The sequence below is a fragment of the Diceros bicornis genome, chromosome 21, assembly GCF_020826845.1.
Source record: "Diceros bicornis minor isolate mBicDic1 chromosome 21, mDicBic1.mat.cur, whole genome shotgun sequence".
Taxonomy (NCBI): Eukaryota; Metazoa; Chordata; class Mammalia; order Perissodactyla; family Rhinocerotidae; genus Diceros; species Diceros bicornis.
The window spans coordinates 35,924,539-35,939,502 of NC_080760.1; the positions used below are offsets into that span (position 1 = coordinate 35,924,539).

At 43.1% G+C, this 14,964-nt stretch overlaps 1 protein-coding gene across 2 annotated transcripts in view; it reads left to right on the plus strand.

Annotated features, from left to right (window-relative positions):
• Window positions 1-1,196: 1,196 nt before the first annotated feature.
• The window catches only part of DEPTOR (DEP domain containing MTOR interacting protein), a 149,781-nt gene continuing 136,013 nt past the window's right edge, over window positions 1,197-14,964 (plus strand). For both annotated transcript variants that reach the window (XM_058564859.1, XM_058564858.1), the window contains exon 1: window positions 1,197-1,373. In XM_058564859.1, the coding sequence (XP_058420842.1) occupies window positions 1,261-1,373 (113 nt within the window). In that variant the 5' untranslated portion in view covers window positions 1,197-1,260. The remainder of the gene's footprint in view (window positions 1,374-14,964) is intronic.

Below are 14,964 nucleotides of genomic sequence, written 5' to 3' on the forward strand. Positions count from 1 at the left end.
ACCTATGCACCGCTTGTTAAGCCATGCTGTGGTGGCATCCTGCATACCAAATAGAGGAGGACTGGCACAAATGTTAGTTCAGGGTCAGTCTTTCTCAAGCAAAAAGAGGAAGATTGGAAACAGATGTTAGCTCAGGGCTGATCTTCCTCACCAAAAACAAAACAAAACAAATATCTCTTTACTACAGCCATGACCACTGTCACTAGCGTCACTTGGCTTTCCTGCAGACCAGGCTCTGACCTTGCATGAGACAAAAAAAACAGAACATTTATTTGGCATTAGTCAAAGTTCCTTCCACATTCCCCGTAAGGTAGACAATACTATTATAACCCCATTTTAAGAGGCAGTTTTTCAAGAACCCAACTTTGAATCCAGAATGTCCTGGCTTTGAATTTTACTTCTTGCACTTATTATCTGCTTGCTTTGGATAAGTTACCTCACCTTTCCAAGCCAGCTTCCTGATGTAAAATGAGGACAATACCCATTTTATGATTTATTGCAATATTTAAACAAAGTAACAATGTACTTTGAATGAAGCATCTTTAATGCAGCAGATATCAACAGGTGGTAGCCACACTTATTTTTATTTTGTAAAGGAAGAAATGAGGATTAAGCACATTTAGGTAGGAAATTACAGGAGTGGAACTGGATCCCAGGGCTGTCTGATTCCCAGGCCTGCGTTCTTTATTGATTACACCATAAGGCTGCTAAGCTGTCTTTGGTGAGGGGGTTGGGGCAAGAAGAATGCTTAAGTTTTCCAGTGACATGTATATGATGTGACATAGATTTTTCAGTGACATGTATAATCTTCAGTGTTCACTATTTAGCTATATTGTTATTTTTACTCTCTGACAATTTGGGGCATGGACAGTAAAATAAAAATACCTTCACACTTGTTTAGTACTCTTCCAGCCTGTCCCCAGGATCCTACTGCATGAGCTTTGCGCTCGCCGAATTCGACCTCCACCAGCACACACAGCGCAGAACCGACGCCCCGCCCAGATGTTTATATTTTTCCTCCGTCGGCCCCGCCGCCTGACCACGCGGGGCTCCAGCCACGCCCCCAAGCTGGAGTTCCTGGGGCCGACTCGCCTAGCGCCTTAGCCTACCCACAGGGATTCCCTCTCCAGCCAATCGCGTCTGAGCAACGGGACTGCCCCTACCAAAGATGGCGGGGGAGGCCTCTGTGAGGGCAGACTGATTTAACACCCGAACCCGCGGAGGACAGCGAAGACAGTTGGTAGCGGCGTGGTCCCGACCATGGAGGAGGGCGGCAGCGGTGGCAGCGACAGCAGCACCAGCGGGAGTGGTGGGGCGCAGCAAAGGGAGCTGGAGCGCATGGCTGAGGTCCTGGTCACCGGGGAGCAGCTACGGTAAGGCGAGGGGCAGTGCCAGGGGGCTCGCGGTGGCATTGCCAGCCCGCGTCCGCAGCAGTCTCGCGCGCACGCGCTCCGTGGCTCGTGGCTGGCGACTGGCGCGGGTCTCCGGGACGGCTGCGAGCGCGTGGACTGTCCGCGCCGCGCTCCCGCCTAGTTCCTGCAGCCCGGTGCCCTGCGGACGCGGGGCTGGCGCGGGGCTCTCGGGGCGAACGCCGCCGAGCGGGTGGAGCGAGCTGCGCCCTCGCCCCGCTGCTGCAGCCCTGCGCCCCGCAGATGCACTACCACCCACCGCGCGCTCCCTCTTCCCAGGCACCTGGGTGCTGCCGGGCCTCCCGGCTGACAGCGCGCGCCTAGTCGGCCCAGACAGCCAGAGGGGTCGGTGTGGGGCCCCCAGTCGGCCCCAGCCCCTTTACTCCTAGGTAAAAGGAGCCAGCCCGACGATCGCCTTCACTTAAGGTTTTCCTTTTTGTTGGCAAGGCTTGCTTCATTCTCCTGAGCCTTAGGGTTTTCATCTGTAAAATGGGGCTGGACTCCCTTGAAGGGTTGTTGTGGACGCTAAACTGAGAGAACATCTGTGAAACGCTGTGCCTACCACTAAATTGGCACATCCTTATTAGTCATCATTTGGGTCCGCAAGGGGGCGTGGAGGCACCTTGTCCGGCTGCCCTGCTGCTGTGCCACCTCCCCCAGCGCGCACATTTTGGGCAACAGAGTCCATTGGCCCCGAGCTACTGCAAGAATTAGGACTTGGGTCTCACCGCGCCTAGGACAGGCAGTGACCCCCATAGCCACCCCCACCCCCACCCCCACCCCTTCCCATCCCATTTTAGTCCTTCTTGGATTCATGTTTGAGAATTGTGCGTATGGTCTGACCGGTTCGGCAGCTGCCCTTCTTGTGATCATAAATCAGTTTGCCAGGGAAAAAACCCTGGCTCTGCCGCCTTTCAGCGGCAACTTACACGCCGACCCTCGGCTCCGTCGGAACGACGAGCGCGCCTGTTCCTTCTAATTCCTGGCCTAAATCTCCAGGTTCATTTTGGTTTCTAAATGCTGTGTTTCATGACCTGAAGGAGAGAGAATCTTGCAAAGATCCCTGAAGGTTTGGTAACCACTCTGCTTGCACGCTTTGATTGAGGAAGTAAATATTGGAAGTCAGAATTAATTGATTTTAACGTTACAAAAGGCAGATTAGACATTTCTGTTCCTTGATTTTTTAACGTATAGTCAAAATTAAAGGGAATAAAAGCTTGTCCTTCATCAAGAGTATTTATTAATTGAAAAAATTTAAGATAAAGCTTTTCTGATTCAATCTGAAACACACTCTTTTTAAGAATTTATTTGCCCCTCAATTGAGTACTTTTTATTTCCTTTAAAGTAATAAATTGCATGTTGCCCCTCTGTCCAGCAAGCACTTTCTCCTTCAAGGTGCACTTTAAATGCCCCCAGAGCACTTGTTACTCCCCTGTTCTCTAGCCCGGCTCTGCACTGCAGCAGGTTTGAGGGCCATGCTTAGCTTGTTGGTAAGAAGACAGAGGGCTCTCTCTCACTCAAGAGTTAGACAGATTTGGCTTTGAATTTCTGCTCAGCCGCTTTGTAGCCAAGAGTCAGTATTAGTTGTTTTGACCAGGACTTTAAGGCAGAGTGAATCCTGGGTTTGCCACTTACTAGTGTGGGACCTTGGACAAGTTACTTAACTAAGAATGATGGGTAATGATGGAACCTACCTCCTAACTGCTGTTGTGAAGATTAGATGAGTTAGTGCTTAGAACAGTGCCTGGTGTATAGTAAGCACCATGTCAGCATTAGCTATTATAGCTCTGTGGCCTGGGACAAGTTCATGCACTTCTCTGAGCTTCTGTTTCCTCATCTGTAAAATGGCAATGAAGATAAGTACTTCATGGGGTTGTTGTGAGAATTTGCTCCTGGGCTTCGTATATTAATGAGCATTCAACAAATGTTTGCTGGAATTAATTAGTATTATTGGTCTCTGTGCGTCACCCCGTGTGACTTCCAGCCAAGGGAGATCTGGCAGGAAGGATCAGGTGGTGGTTAAGAACACAGGGTAGAGAACCAGGCTGCCTCCACCATGTATTACCTCGGTGACTTGGGGACAATTTACTCAACTTCTCTGGAAACTTCTCAGTTTCCACTTCACTTGCAGGAATTTTGTGAGGGTGAAATGAGATGCTACATGGAAAAGGCTTAGTAAATGTAAGCTATTAAATTTTACCTTGGAAAATGGTGATCATTGCTTTTTAAAAATCTCAACCATCTTAGCACTGTGCCTAGTACATAGTAATTACTCAATAAATATTTGAATGTCTAGTGTATGTAACTTAATATACTACTGTAAGTAGAGATAATATAATATCAGCATTTAAGGATTTAAGAGGCCATATGCCCTGGCTTCTTGATTGCTGGAGCAACCTCTCATAAAGGAGTGAGAATGCAGCCATCCTTCTGTCACTGTCACAGCATGTCTTTACATCCCTAGCTGCTCTCACAGTCTGATTGTGGGGACTTTGTCATGTGTAGCCCTCCTGCTTTTTTTTTTTTTTTTTTGTGAGGAAGATCAGCCCTGAGCTAACATCTGCCAATCCTCCTCTTTTGCTGAGGAAGACTGGCCCTGGGCTAACATCCATGCCCATCTTCCTCCATTTTATATGGCACGCCGCCACAGCATGGCTTGACAAGCGGTGCGTCGGTGCGCGCCCGGGATCTGAACCTGCGGACCCCGGGCCGCCGCAGCGGAGCGCGTGCACTCAGCCGCCGCGCCGCCGGGCCTGCCCCTTGGCCTTCTGCTTCTAATTGCTTCACACACACACACAGTTCCTCTGCCCTCTCTTGCTTTTTCATTACTTTCTGGGTCATCAAAGATGAGGCAAATTGAAGGTGATAAGGAAAGAAGAAACCAAGAATTGGGATTTGAAATAAAAATTTTGGCTTCCAGGCCCAGCCATGAGTTTTATTTATTAATATTTATTTATGTATGAATATATGTATGTTTGTATGTATTTTAACTATGTTCCCCTGGGCAAGTCAGTTAGCTACTCTTGGCCTGAGCATCCCTACCTGCAGAATGGGAATAATAATATCCTTCCACATAAGATTTGTGGTGTCGGATCAAATGGGATATAACATGGGAAGGAACTCTGTAAAATAAGTCAATAAACCAAGATTAGTTGCTGTTATAATTATTATAAGCTCCAGATGTGAAACTGAGGGCTAGCTCCACAATCCTGAGACTCGGGTAAGGGCAGTTGGTTGCATAAGGACATGAAATTGAGTAACAGACTTAAAAACATCTCCTACTTCCTTTTCCGACAGCAGGATCCTTTTCCTGATCTCTTCATGCTTTCCTTGTCATAAAAATTTTACTTCCTTAACCAATGTATTTCCATGTTTTTGCATCTTAAAAATGCATCTGAATACCACTTCACAGCCCCAGGATGGCTATGCTCATAAAGACAGATAACAACAAGCGTTGGAAAGGATGTGGGGAAATTGGAACCTTTATATACTGCTGGTGGCAAGGTAAAATGATGCAGTCACTGTGGAAAACACTCTGGTATTTCCTCAAAGATAAAACATATGGGGCCGGCCCGGTGGCACAAGCGGTTAAGTGCGCGCGCTCCACTGCGGCAGCCTGGGGTTCGCCCGTTCGGATCCTGGGCACGCGCCGATGCACCGCTTGGCAAGCCATGCTGTGGCGGTGTCGCATATAAAGTGGAGGAAGATGCGCAGGGATGTTAGCCCAGGGCCAGTCTTCCTCAGCAAAAAAAAAAAAGAGGAGGATTGGCAGATATTAGCACAGGGCTGATCTCACACACACACACACAAAAGATTAAAAATAAAGTTACCATATGACCCAGCAATTTCACTTCTAGGCATATATTTAAGAGAAATGAAAACGTATGTCCACGTAAAAATTATACACAAATGCTCACAGCAGCATTATTCATAATAGCCAAAAACAGAAACAACTCAAATGTCCATCAACTGATGAATGGATAAACAATATGTGGTATATCCATACAGTGGAATATTATTTGGTGATATAAAAGAATAAAGTACTGACATATGCTACAACATGGATGAACCTTGAAAACATTATGCTGAGTGAAAGAAGACAGACACAAAAGGCCACATATCGTATGACTCCATTTATATGAAATGTCCAGAATAGGCAAATCTATAGAGACAGAAAGTAGTTGCCAGCAGCAGTGGGGAGGGAGAATGGAGGGTGATTGCTAATGGGTATAGAGTTTCTTTTTGGGATGATGAAAATGTTCTACATTTAATTGTGGTGATGATTTAATAACTCTGTGGATATACTTAAGACCATTGAATTATACACATTAAATGGGTGAATTGTGTGGTATGTGAATTATATCTTAATAAAACTATTCCAAAAATGCATTTGGATGACACATTAGAGTGATGAAAGACAAAATATTAAAACTTTTAAAATAAATTTCTTGCTTTCTTTTTTGATGGGCCAAAGAATGCAATAATATTTATCACTAACTTGATAACACATTATTACCACACCAGATGGGACTGATATTTTATATACATATTTTTGTGGTATTATTCCTGCTACAAAACAGAGAAAAGTTGCCGTAGTCAAGAAAATATTCTCAGAACATTTCTAGTTTGAAGCTAATTAACCATATATAAATAATTCATATTGATGGTGTTTCATATTATGACTTTTCAAATCATTAGTTATTTTCATGTGTTCTATATGTAAATCTTTTATCTTGAAATTTGCCCATGCAATCATAACTGTAAGACTCTAATTACGACACCCAAAATCCACCTCACGTTTCTTCTATGGGCTAATCACAGAGATACTTAACAAGAAAGAGGTTTGTAATAGAGTATTTGGATAAAGAAGCCCACCAATATCACTATTCTCTTTGTAGTAATGGTAGAAATGATATAATAATAACAATAACACTTATATGGCATTTATAGCCTGCCAAGGACTCTTCTAAGTGCTTTGTATATATTAATGCCTATAATCTTTACAGCAACTCTATGTAGTTAGATATACTTATTACCCTCATTTTTCAGATGAGAAGACTGAGGAACAGAGCATTTCAACTGGTTTAAACTAATTGGCCGTAGGTTATTCAACTAGGAGGCGGTGGGGCTGAGAGTCCCTTCTCTCAAGCAGGCTGCTAGACTGCAATTTAATGGTGTCCCTAGCTAGTGATTTAGAGGTCTAAAAAAATGTAATGATAAGGTAAATGTAAAACAGAATCATGCATATGAGAATATCACATTCTAGTGACAACTTTTGCAAACAAGTAGACAAATGACTTTTCCATTCTATTGGGAAAAATCTAACTTAGTCTCGGAAGTGTTTGTGTTTTGACAAGATAGAATGGTCACTTTCTCTACTAACTAACTTTTTTTTGTGTGTGTGAGGAAGACCAGCCCTGAGCTAACATCCAATGCCAATCCTCCTCTTTTTGCTGAGGAAGATTGGCCCTGGGCTAACATCTGTGCCCAGCTTCCTCCACTTTACATGGGACACCGCCACAGCATGGCTTGACAAGCGGTGTGTTGGTTCACGCCCAGGATCTGAACCTGCGAACCCCAGGCTGCTATATCGGAGCACATGCACTTAACCACTGAGCCACCTGGCCTGCCCCTCTACTAACTATTTTTTTTGTTTGTTTTTGTGAGGAAGATCAGCCCTGAGCTAACATCCATGCTAATCCTCCTCTTTTTGCTGAGGAAGACCGGCTCTGAGCTAACATCTATGGCCAATCCTCCTCCTTTTTTTCCCCCAAAGCCCCAGTAGATAGTTGTATGTCATAGTTGCACATCCTTCTAGTTGCTGTATGTGGGACGCAGCTGGAGAAGCAATGTGTCAGTGCGCGCCGGAGATCCGAACCGGGGCCGCCAGTAGCGGAGCGTGCGCACTTAACCGGTAAGCCACGGGGTCTACTATTAAACTGGGTCGTCCTTGCTATGTGGTTTTGAAAACTCAAGTTGAACTCCACTCAGTCTGAATTTGTAATCATTTTAATGGGAAGATAAATTGCAGTTCACTGTTTTGCCATCTGTGAGGATGGGAGTGGGGTGGGGAGGAGAATTAAGAATGTAATGAGGAATGCTTAATTAAGAGAGAAAATGTTTCAAGCATTTCAGTTATGCTCATCTACCTAGACTAAATATGCTAATTACAACAATGTCATCCAATCACTAAAGCTGGTTCCCTAAAAGCAATTTGCTAGGCAATGAATTTTAGCTAAGTTGGAGAAAATTGCAGTTCTTTCAAATTGTTTGATGTATTTGCCTTTTTGCCCTAACAGACTGCCTTTCCAGACTCTTACAGCCTTGCTATTGCCTTTTCATAAAAATGACTTCAATAAATATTGAGTTGCTTTCCTGAATTTGCTTTGCAAATGTTGATGCAGTATGCAGATAAAAGGTAAAAATCATCTTGTTGAACCAAAGACCAAGCTACAATAAAATAAATATGAGATACGGAATTTAGAGCATCCAGAATAGAGAAAGAAGAAATCTTCATTTTATTGCACTTTGAACGTAAGGAACTTTTTAAAGATTGGCATAGACAATGTCTTAGGGGTCCCCCTGCTGGTGACCATTAATATAGAGCTTAGCTCTACTAGACACTGTGAAGGGAATAGCAGGAAAGCTACTGCCTGGAAGCTACTAGGGACATCTAGGGATCCAAACAGAAGGAATTCACTTTTATTCTTCTAAACAGCAGAGAAGATATTCTGGAGTCAGGAAATTACTGCCTGTTCAGATACAAAAGGGGGAGCTTTAGGAAATGGAGAGTCATTATATTTGGAGTCAGTGCAGAGAAACCTAGTGTAGACCATTGAATTGCCTTTGAATCAGAGGCTTTTCCAACATACAGACCTTGTTCCTGTGAATGTCTTTTCTGCTTCACAAATTGGATGTGAGGCCAGCGAGCACAATCCTGGCACATAGCAGGCCCTCAGTAAAGACTCCTTTCTTACCTGGAGAGAGAGCATGTGAAAGTACTTTGTCACTTGCAAAAACATCGTGCAAATGGAAAGCGCTTGTAAGTGGTCAAAAAATGATTGTGGAATTATTTTATACTCGTATGCACTTGCTCTTAGGTAAGCCTTTTTTAAAATGACTGGAGTGTTGTTTATGAATAATATATTTGTGATTACTTTTCTGAAAGGCCAGTGCTGATATTTAAGTTATGGCTTCCATCAGCTTTGGAATCAATAAACCTGAAAATAAGTTAAATACACCTCAAAAGAAGAGAATGTGAGGTAATGGAAGATCTTTCTCCTCTTCAGTTATTACTAGTATTCATTCTGATCAGGAACTCATTGCCCCTCCCCCCTTTTTTATTGCAGTCACACTGGTTTATAACATTGTATAAAATTCAGGTGTACATCATTATATTTCAACTTCAGTATAGACTACATTGTGTTCACCACCAAAAGTCTAGTTGCCATCTGTCACCATACACATGTGCCCCTTTACCTCTTTCACCCTCCCCCTACCCCCTTCCTTTCTGGTAACCAACAATCTATTCTCTGTGTCTATGTGTTTGTTTGTTGTTGTTGTTTTTATTTTTCGCATGTGAATGAGATCATACGGCATTTGGCTCTCTCCGTCTGACTTATTTCGCTTAGCATAATACTCTCAAGGTCCATCCATGTTGTTGCAAATGGCAAGATTTCATCTTTTTTTTTTTATAGCTGAGTAGTATTCCATTGTGTAGATATACCACATCTTTATCCATTCATCCATTGATGGGCACTTAGGTTGTTTCCAAGTCTTGGCTATTGTGAATAATGCTGCAATGAACATGGGGGTGCATATATCTTTTCGAATTAGTGTTTTCATGTTATTTGGATAAATACCCAGAAGTAGAATAGCTGGATCATATGGTAGTTCTATTCTTAATTTTTTTGCAAATCTCCATACTGTTTTCCCTAGTGGCTGCACCAGTTGACATTCCCCCCAGCAGTGTATGAGGAACTCATTTCCCTTTATTAGGTGGTGGGTCTTAAATGGTTGTTTTTTATGAGTTTAGTGATTAGGGAAGGACAGAGGAAACAGTGATCAACCCTCTTTTTACGTAGTAAGTCATCACGCTATTCTGTGTTCCTCTCATTATCTACCAAGGAGAGGTGGGTTCCAGATCTGAGATCCTTGCCCCAGTATTTATCAGCCTTAACCAAACTTGGAAGCTTGTGTCAGTGACTGTTTTTAGGGATTATTAGATACTTGGGAGACAACAGTGGAGTCAGAATCGGGGCAGAGGGCTTAGTGGGCCAGATAGCATGCTTGCAAGCAGCTGTTCCCCATGGCAGTGCCAGCAGGGGCAATGGGACCTGTTTTCATCAGGGCTGTCTGGGATGGTTCCATCTTGGAAGAGTTCAGAGAGAACACTGACTTACTCAGATCTGCACAAAGATTCACTTTTCTATAACTTTTTAAATATTTTTAAGGTTGGATAAGAGGCGAGATGGAGAGAGAAAACATACCTGGGAGTGTGGGACAAGATATCCTTTCATGTCCGCAGTTTTCAGATAACAGCTGTTGCTAGGGTGTGGCAAGGGGAGACAAATGCTAGGGCCCCCAGCTCGGGGAAGCCCATGGCAGCTGTGGAGGAGGAGGTAGTTACCAGCTAATGTCATCAGAGAAAGGCTCAGATCTTTCCATTCATAACCCTCAGCTGCTACTTGTGGTTCTGTTATTGTTGGTGGTGGTGGTTGCTTATTTGTTTTAATTCTGATGACACTGTCTCCCCGCAATACTTGTACCTACAGATTTCTTTCTTTCTTTTTTTTTTTGTGGGGAAGATCAGCCATGAGCTAACGTCCATGCTAATCCTCCTCTTTTTGCTGAGGAAGACTGGCCCTGGGGCTAACATCTGTGCCCATCTTCCTCCATTTTACATGGGACGCCGCCACAGCATGGCCTGACAAGCCGTGCCTCAGTGTGCGCCTGGGATCCAAACCCAGGCCACCAGCAGCGGAGTGCGCGCACTTAACCGCTATGCCACGGGGCTGGCCCCTGTACCTACAGATTTATGATTCTGATATTTACTCAGAAATTCCTTTTATTGAGACAAGCCATGGGCAGGCACCCACTTAGGTCTTGGCCTTATTTAGATCATCCAGCTCTGTGAGGCTCTCCTTCAGGTAATGAAACTAGGACAGCTACAGAGAACTGAACCCTGTGCTTTGCAGGCGGATCAGTCCTAGCCTCGAATGCACAGTAGCTACTCTGATCTTAAGGTGTGAGAAACAAGTGAACATTCTGATGAACACTCTCTCGTTCAGAGAGAAAGTCTCATTTCGTGCTATCCTATTTTCATTAGGGTTAGGTTAGTCACTACATTTTATTATGTGTGAAACTTGGCCATTTTCTAACAAGTGATGAAATTTTGGAGGAATATACTATGAGCAGTGTCTTGACAGAAAAAGCAAGGAGGATTGAGAAGGGGGTAGTGTAGAGATATATAATTATGTACTGGTTTAAGAACAACTGATATATGAAAGTGCAAATTTACAAAGCAAATATATTAAGGAAGGATTCACTTTCCACATTAAAGAAGAATTTTGCAATATTTCTATTGAGGATCCTGGGTTAGTTTGCTATTTAAAATGCAATTCTCTTTATAAGATTTGTACACTATCTTTAGGCACATATATCGAGTACAGTAAAGCGTGAATTTCTTGGATTGTAGACGTAGTGTTTTGGGCCAGCCCCAGTGGCCTAGTGGTTAAGTTTGGTGCACTCCACTTTAGCGGCCCAGGTTCAGTGCCTGGGTGTGGACCTACACCACTCATCTGTCAGTGGCCATGCTGTGGCAGCGGCTCACATACAAAAAAAGAGGAAGATTGGCAAGAGATGTTAGCTCAGGGCAAATCTTCCTCAGGGGAAAAAAAAAAAGAAAGAAAGAAGTACTGTTTTGTTTCTCAATTCCTTTCCTCTTCTCCAGAAATTTTTTTTTTTAAGTTCTACTTACCTTTTACTCTTTAGCTTTTCCATAAATGAAAGTAACTTGCACAGAATATATTCACTGCAAAAAGCAAAGGTGTATTCCCCATGGTGATATATGACTATGTTTTACATTGAGCTGTAAAGTGCCCCTGTATTTTGTTTAGTTAAGCTTTAATAAGGTACATAAAACAAGACTTTACCAAAGCTTGTTATTGTACTGTTTTCTTCTTAAGAACTGACAACAGAAAGCAGTTTAAAGATGAAGTGTGTTTTTTTGTTTTGAGGAAGATTGGCCCTGAGCTAACGTCTGTTGCCGGTCTTCCTCTTTTTCTTTTTTTCTCCCCAAAGCCCCAGTACATTGTTTATATCCTAGTTGTAAGTCCTTCTAGTTCTTCTATATGGGATGCTGCCTCAGCATGGCTTGATAAGCGGTGAGTAGGTCCAGATGCAGGATCCGAACCGGCCAACCCCAGGCTGCTGAAGTGGAACCCACGAACTTGACCGCTACGCCACCTGGCCAGCCTCTAGAGATGAAATTTTAAGGCATTGTGATCTAATGCATAACCATGATTCATTTTCCTTCACATTTGTTAGGATTTATTTTTATGAATGACTGGGCTATAGAATCTGATAATCAAACCTAATAGTGGGTATAACCTAAATCATCATGAGAGAGGATGAGTAGACCTTGGCTGCCATGAGAAACAGCACTCATCCTGCTGCCATAGTTACCAGAGCCAGAAGTTACCACAAAGTATTTAAGGACATCCAAATATAAGGAACAAAAGTGAACTAGGGGGGCCGGTCCCGTGGTTTAGCAGTTAAGTGCGACATACCACTTGTCCGGCCATGCTGAGGCAGCGTCCCACATACAGCAACTAGAAGGATGGCCAACTATGACATACAACTATCTACTGGGGCTTTGGGGAAACAAAGGGAAAAAAAAAGGAGGAGGTTTGGCAATAGATGTTAGCTCAGGGCTGATCTTCCTCAGCAAAAAGAGGAGGATTAGCATGGATGTTAGCTCAGGGCTGATCTTCCGGGAAAAAAAAAAAAAAAGTGAACTAGAGCTTTTTCCTCCAACATTTTATTATGAAAAATTTCAAACGTATAGAAAAGTTGAAAGAATTTTACAGTGACCACCCTTATATCTACCACTTAGATTCCACAATTAACCTTTTACTATGCTTGCTTTGTCACATAACTATCCTTCTATCCAGTCATCAATTCATCTTATTTTTTTTAGGCATTTTGGAGTAAGTTGCAGACAACAGTACACTTCCCTTAAAACCTTCAACATGCAGTTTAGTAACTCGTATTCACTATTTGCTTATAGTTTTTTTAAGAGATAAAATTTATATACAATGAAATGCCACATTTGATAGTATTGCCTGAGGCATACATTGTGAAACCCAAACCCCTACCCAGATATCTTTGAATGCTGTTGGCTGCAAAAAACGGAAAATCAACTTAAACACTTTATTGACTTCCATAACTAGAAGTCCAGGAGATATAATGCCTTGAAGCTTGATTCATTCTCTGTCGTTCTGTTGACTCTCTCCTGTAGCTCTTTCATGTGACAGCTCTTTCTTTGGTTGGCTTAATCCTTAAGCCAGTTGTGGGAAAGAAATTTCAGGCCTCACATTGGCTCATAATAATATCTAAGGGGAAGAGAAGGAACATTTCCGCCCCGGATTCCAAACACAATTCCTGATCTTTACCCTGATTGGACTTCTTAGGTCACATGCCTGCTCATGAACCAATGAGGTTGTGGCTTGGGGAGTGGATGACACAAGCCAACCGGGTATCTCCCCTCAAAACACGCTCTCAGTCCAGCCCCGGGGGCCTAGTGGTTAAGTTCGGTGCACTCTGCTTTGGTGGCCTGGGTTCAGTTCCTGGGTACAGACCTACACTACTCGTCAGTGGCCATGCTGTGGTGGTGACCCACATACAAAATAGAGGAGGATTGGCAACAGATGTTAGCTCAGGGTGAATCTTCCTCAACAAAACAAACACACTCTCTCTTTCTCTCTCATAGGTCACTCTACAGTTCATTCACAACCCTCTTCTACCACTTCCAGAAATTTTTTGCTTACTTGTATAGTTTTCTTTTACTTTGAGAAAGAGAAAAAGGAGCCGGCCTAGTGGCATAGCAGTTAAGTTTGCATGCTCTGCTTCGGTGGCCTGGGGTTCACTGGTTCAGATCCTGGGCACGGACCTACGCACCGCTCATCAAGCCATGCTGAGGTGGCGTCCCACATAGAGCAACTAGAAGGACGTACAACTATGACATATAACTATCTACTGGGGCTTTGAGAAAAAAAGGGAAAAAAGAAGGAAGATTGGCAACAGATGTTAGCTCAGGGCCAATCTTCCTCAAAAAAAAAAAATAGTATAACCTATTAGAAAATACTCCAATAAAAATACCAATCTTTTATTTCTTTGCAAATGTAAAACTATGACGCAGGAAGTCAAAACTGTGAGACAAACACTTAGATTTTACCACAGATGAGTATACATCAGCTCATTTTACCAGAATTTCTTTAAACCTTATTTTAGGTGGGTGCTACCATTTCTTCACTTGCTCAGCTTGTGTTTATTGAGTGCCTGTTGTATATCAAGCATTTCACTACTTGCTTTGAGAGATACAAAGTGAAGTAAGAGAAACTCCTTATTCTTGAGGAGCTCAAACTCTGTCCTGTCTTGTCTTAACAAGTGTGTGTACAGAGTAGAATTCATGACCTAAGACCACATTATATTCAAGACAGGCATTCTATTTATCAGTAAGAGAAAAACCTAAAAGATGGAGAAAAATGGTCATGTATTTGACTGGTTGTCTTTTTAAAGTCTCTATAGCATTTATTTTAAAATGTTATGTGTTTTATTGGAAAGAGAACACAAAATCACATTTTCCCCCGTCTAGGAGGGAGAAATGACTCTTCCAAATAGAATAACCAAATGATACTGTGTGCATATGTAATTATGATTCTTCTGAAATAATACTGTACCCTTAGAATTATGATACTATGATGTTAGAATTGTCATATATCGAGCTCCTACTTCCCTTTCCTTTCCAGGACTCAGCAGAAGGGTTGCAAAGCTGAAGAAAAGATTGGATTTTACTTTTTGAACCAAAACGTGGCTCAATGGTGGCATGCAAGGCTCTGCCGTCCTGTCGTGTTCCATGCAGGGTCCCTCTCGGTGCCTCACCACTAGTTCTGTAAATAATCCCTGAACCCCACCAGATGCCAGACCCTGGGTTAGGTGCTGGGAATGTGAGGAGGCCCTCCATTTCCCAGACTGCCCTCTGCCATAGCTTGTATCGCTCAAAGCTTCAAGGCCACACTTTTGGCCTCCTGTGGATCAGGACTTTAAGGTCACTTACATGGTTCAAGATTTCCAAACCGTGAGATAAACCATATGCAAAATAGTAAAAAGAGTATAAATTCTAAAATAGCATTTCTGGGCTAGCTTATGGCAAGAGTCCTGTGTTTGTTTATTTGTATTTGTCCTGAGGCAAAATTAATTTCATGAAGGGGAGGATCCCTCAGAGGAGTGGGAGCTACAAGATGCTGGGGCGGCAAGGGCAAACGTCATATAT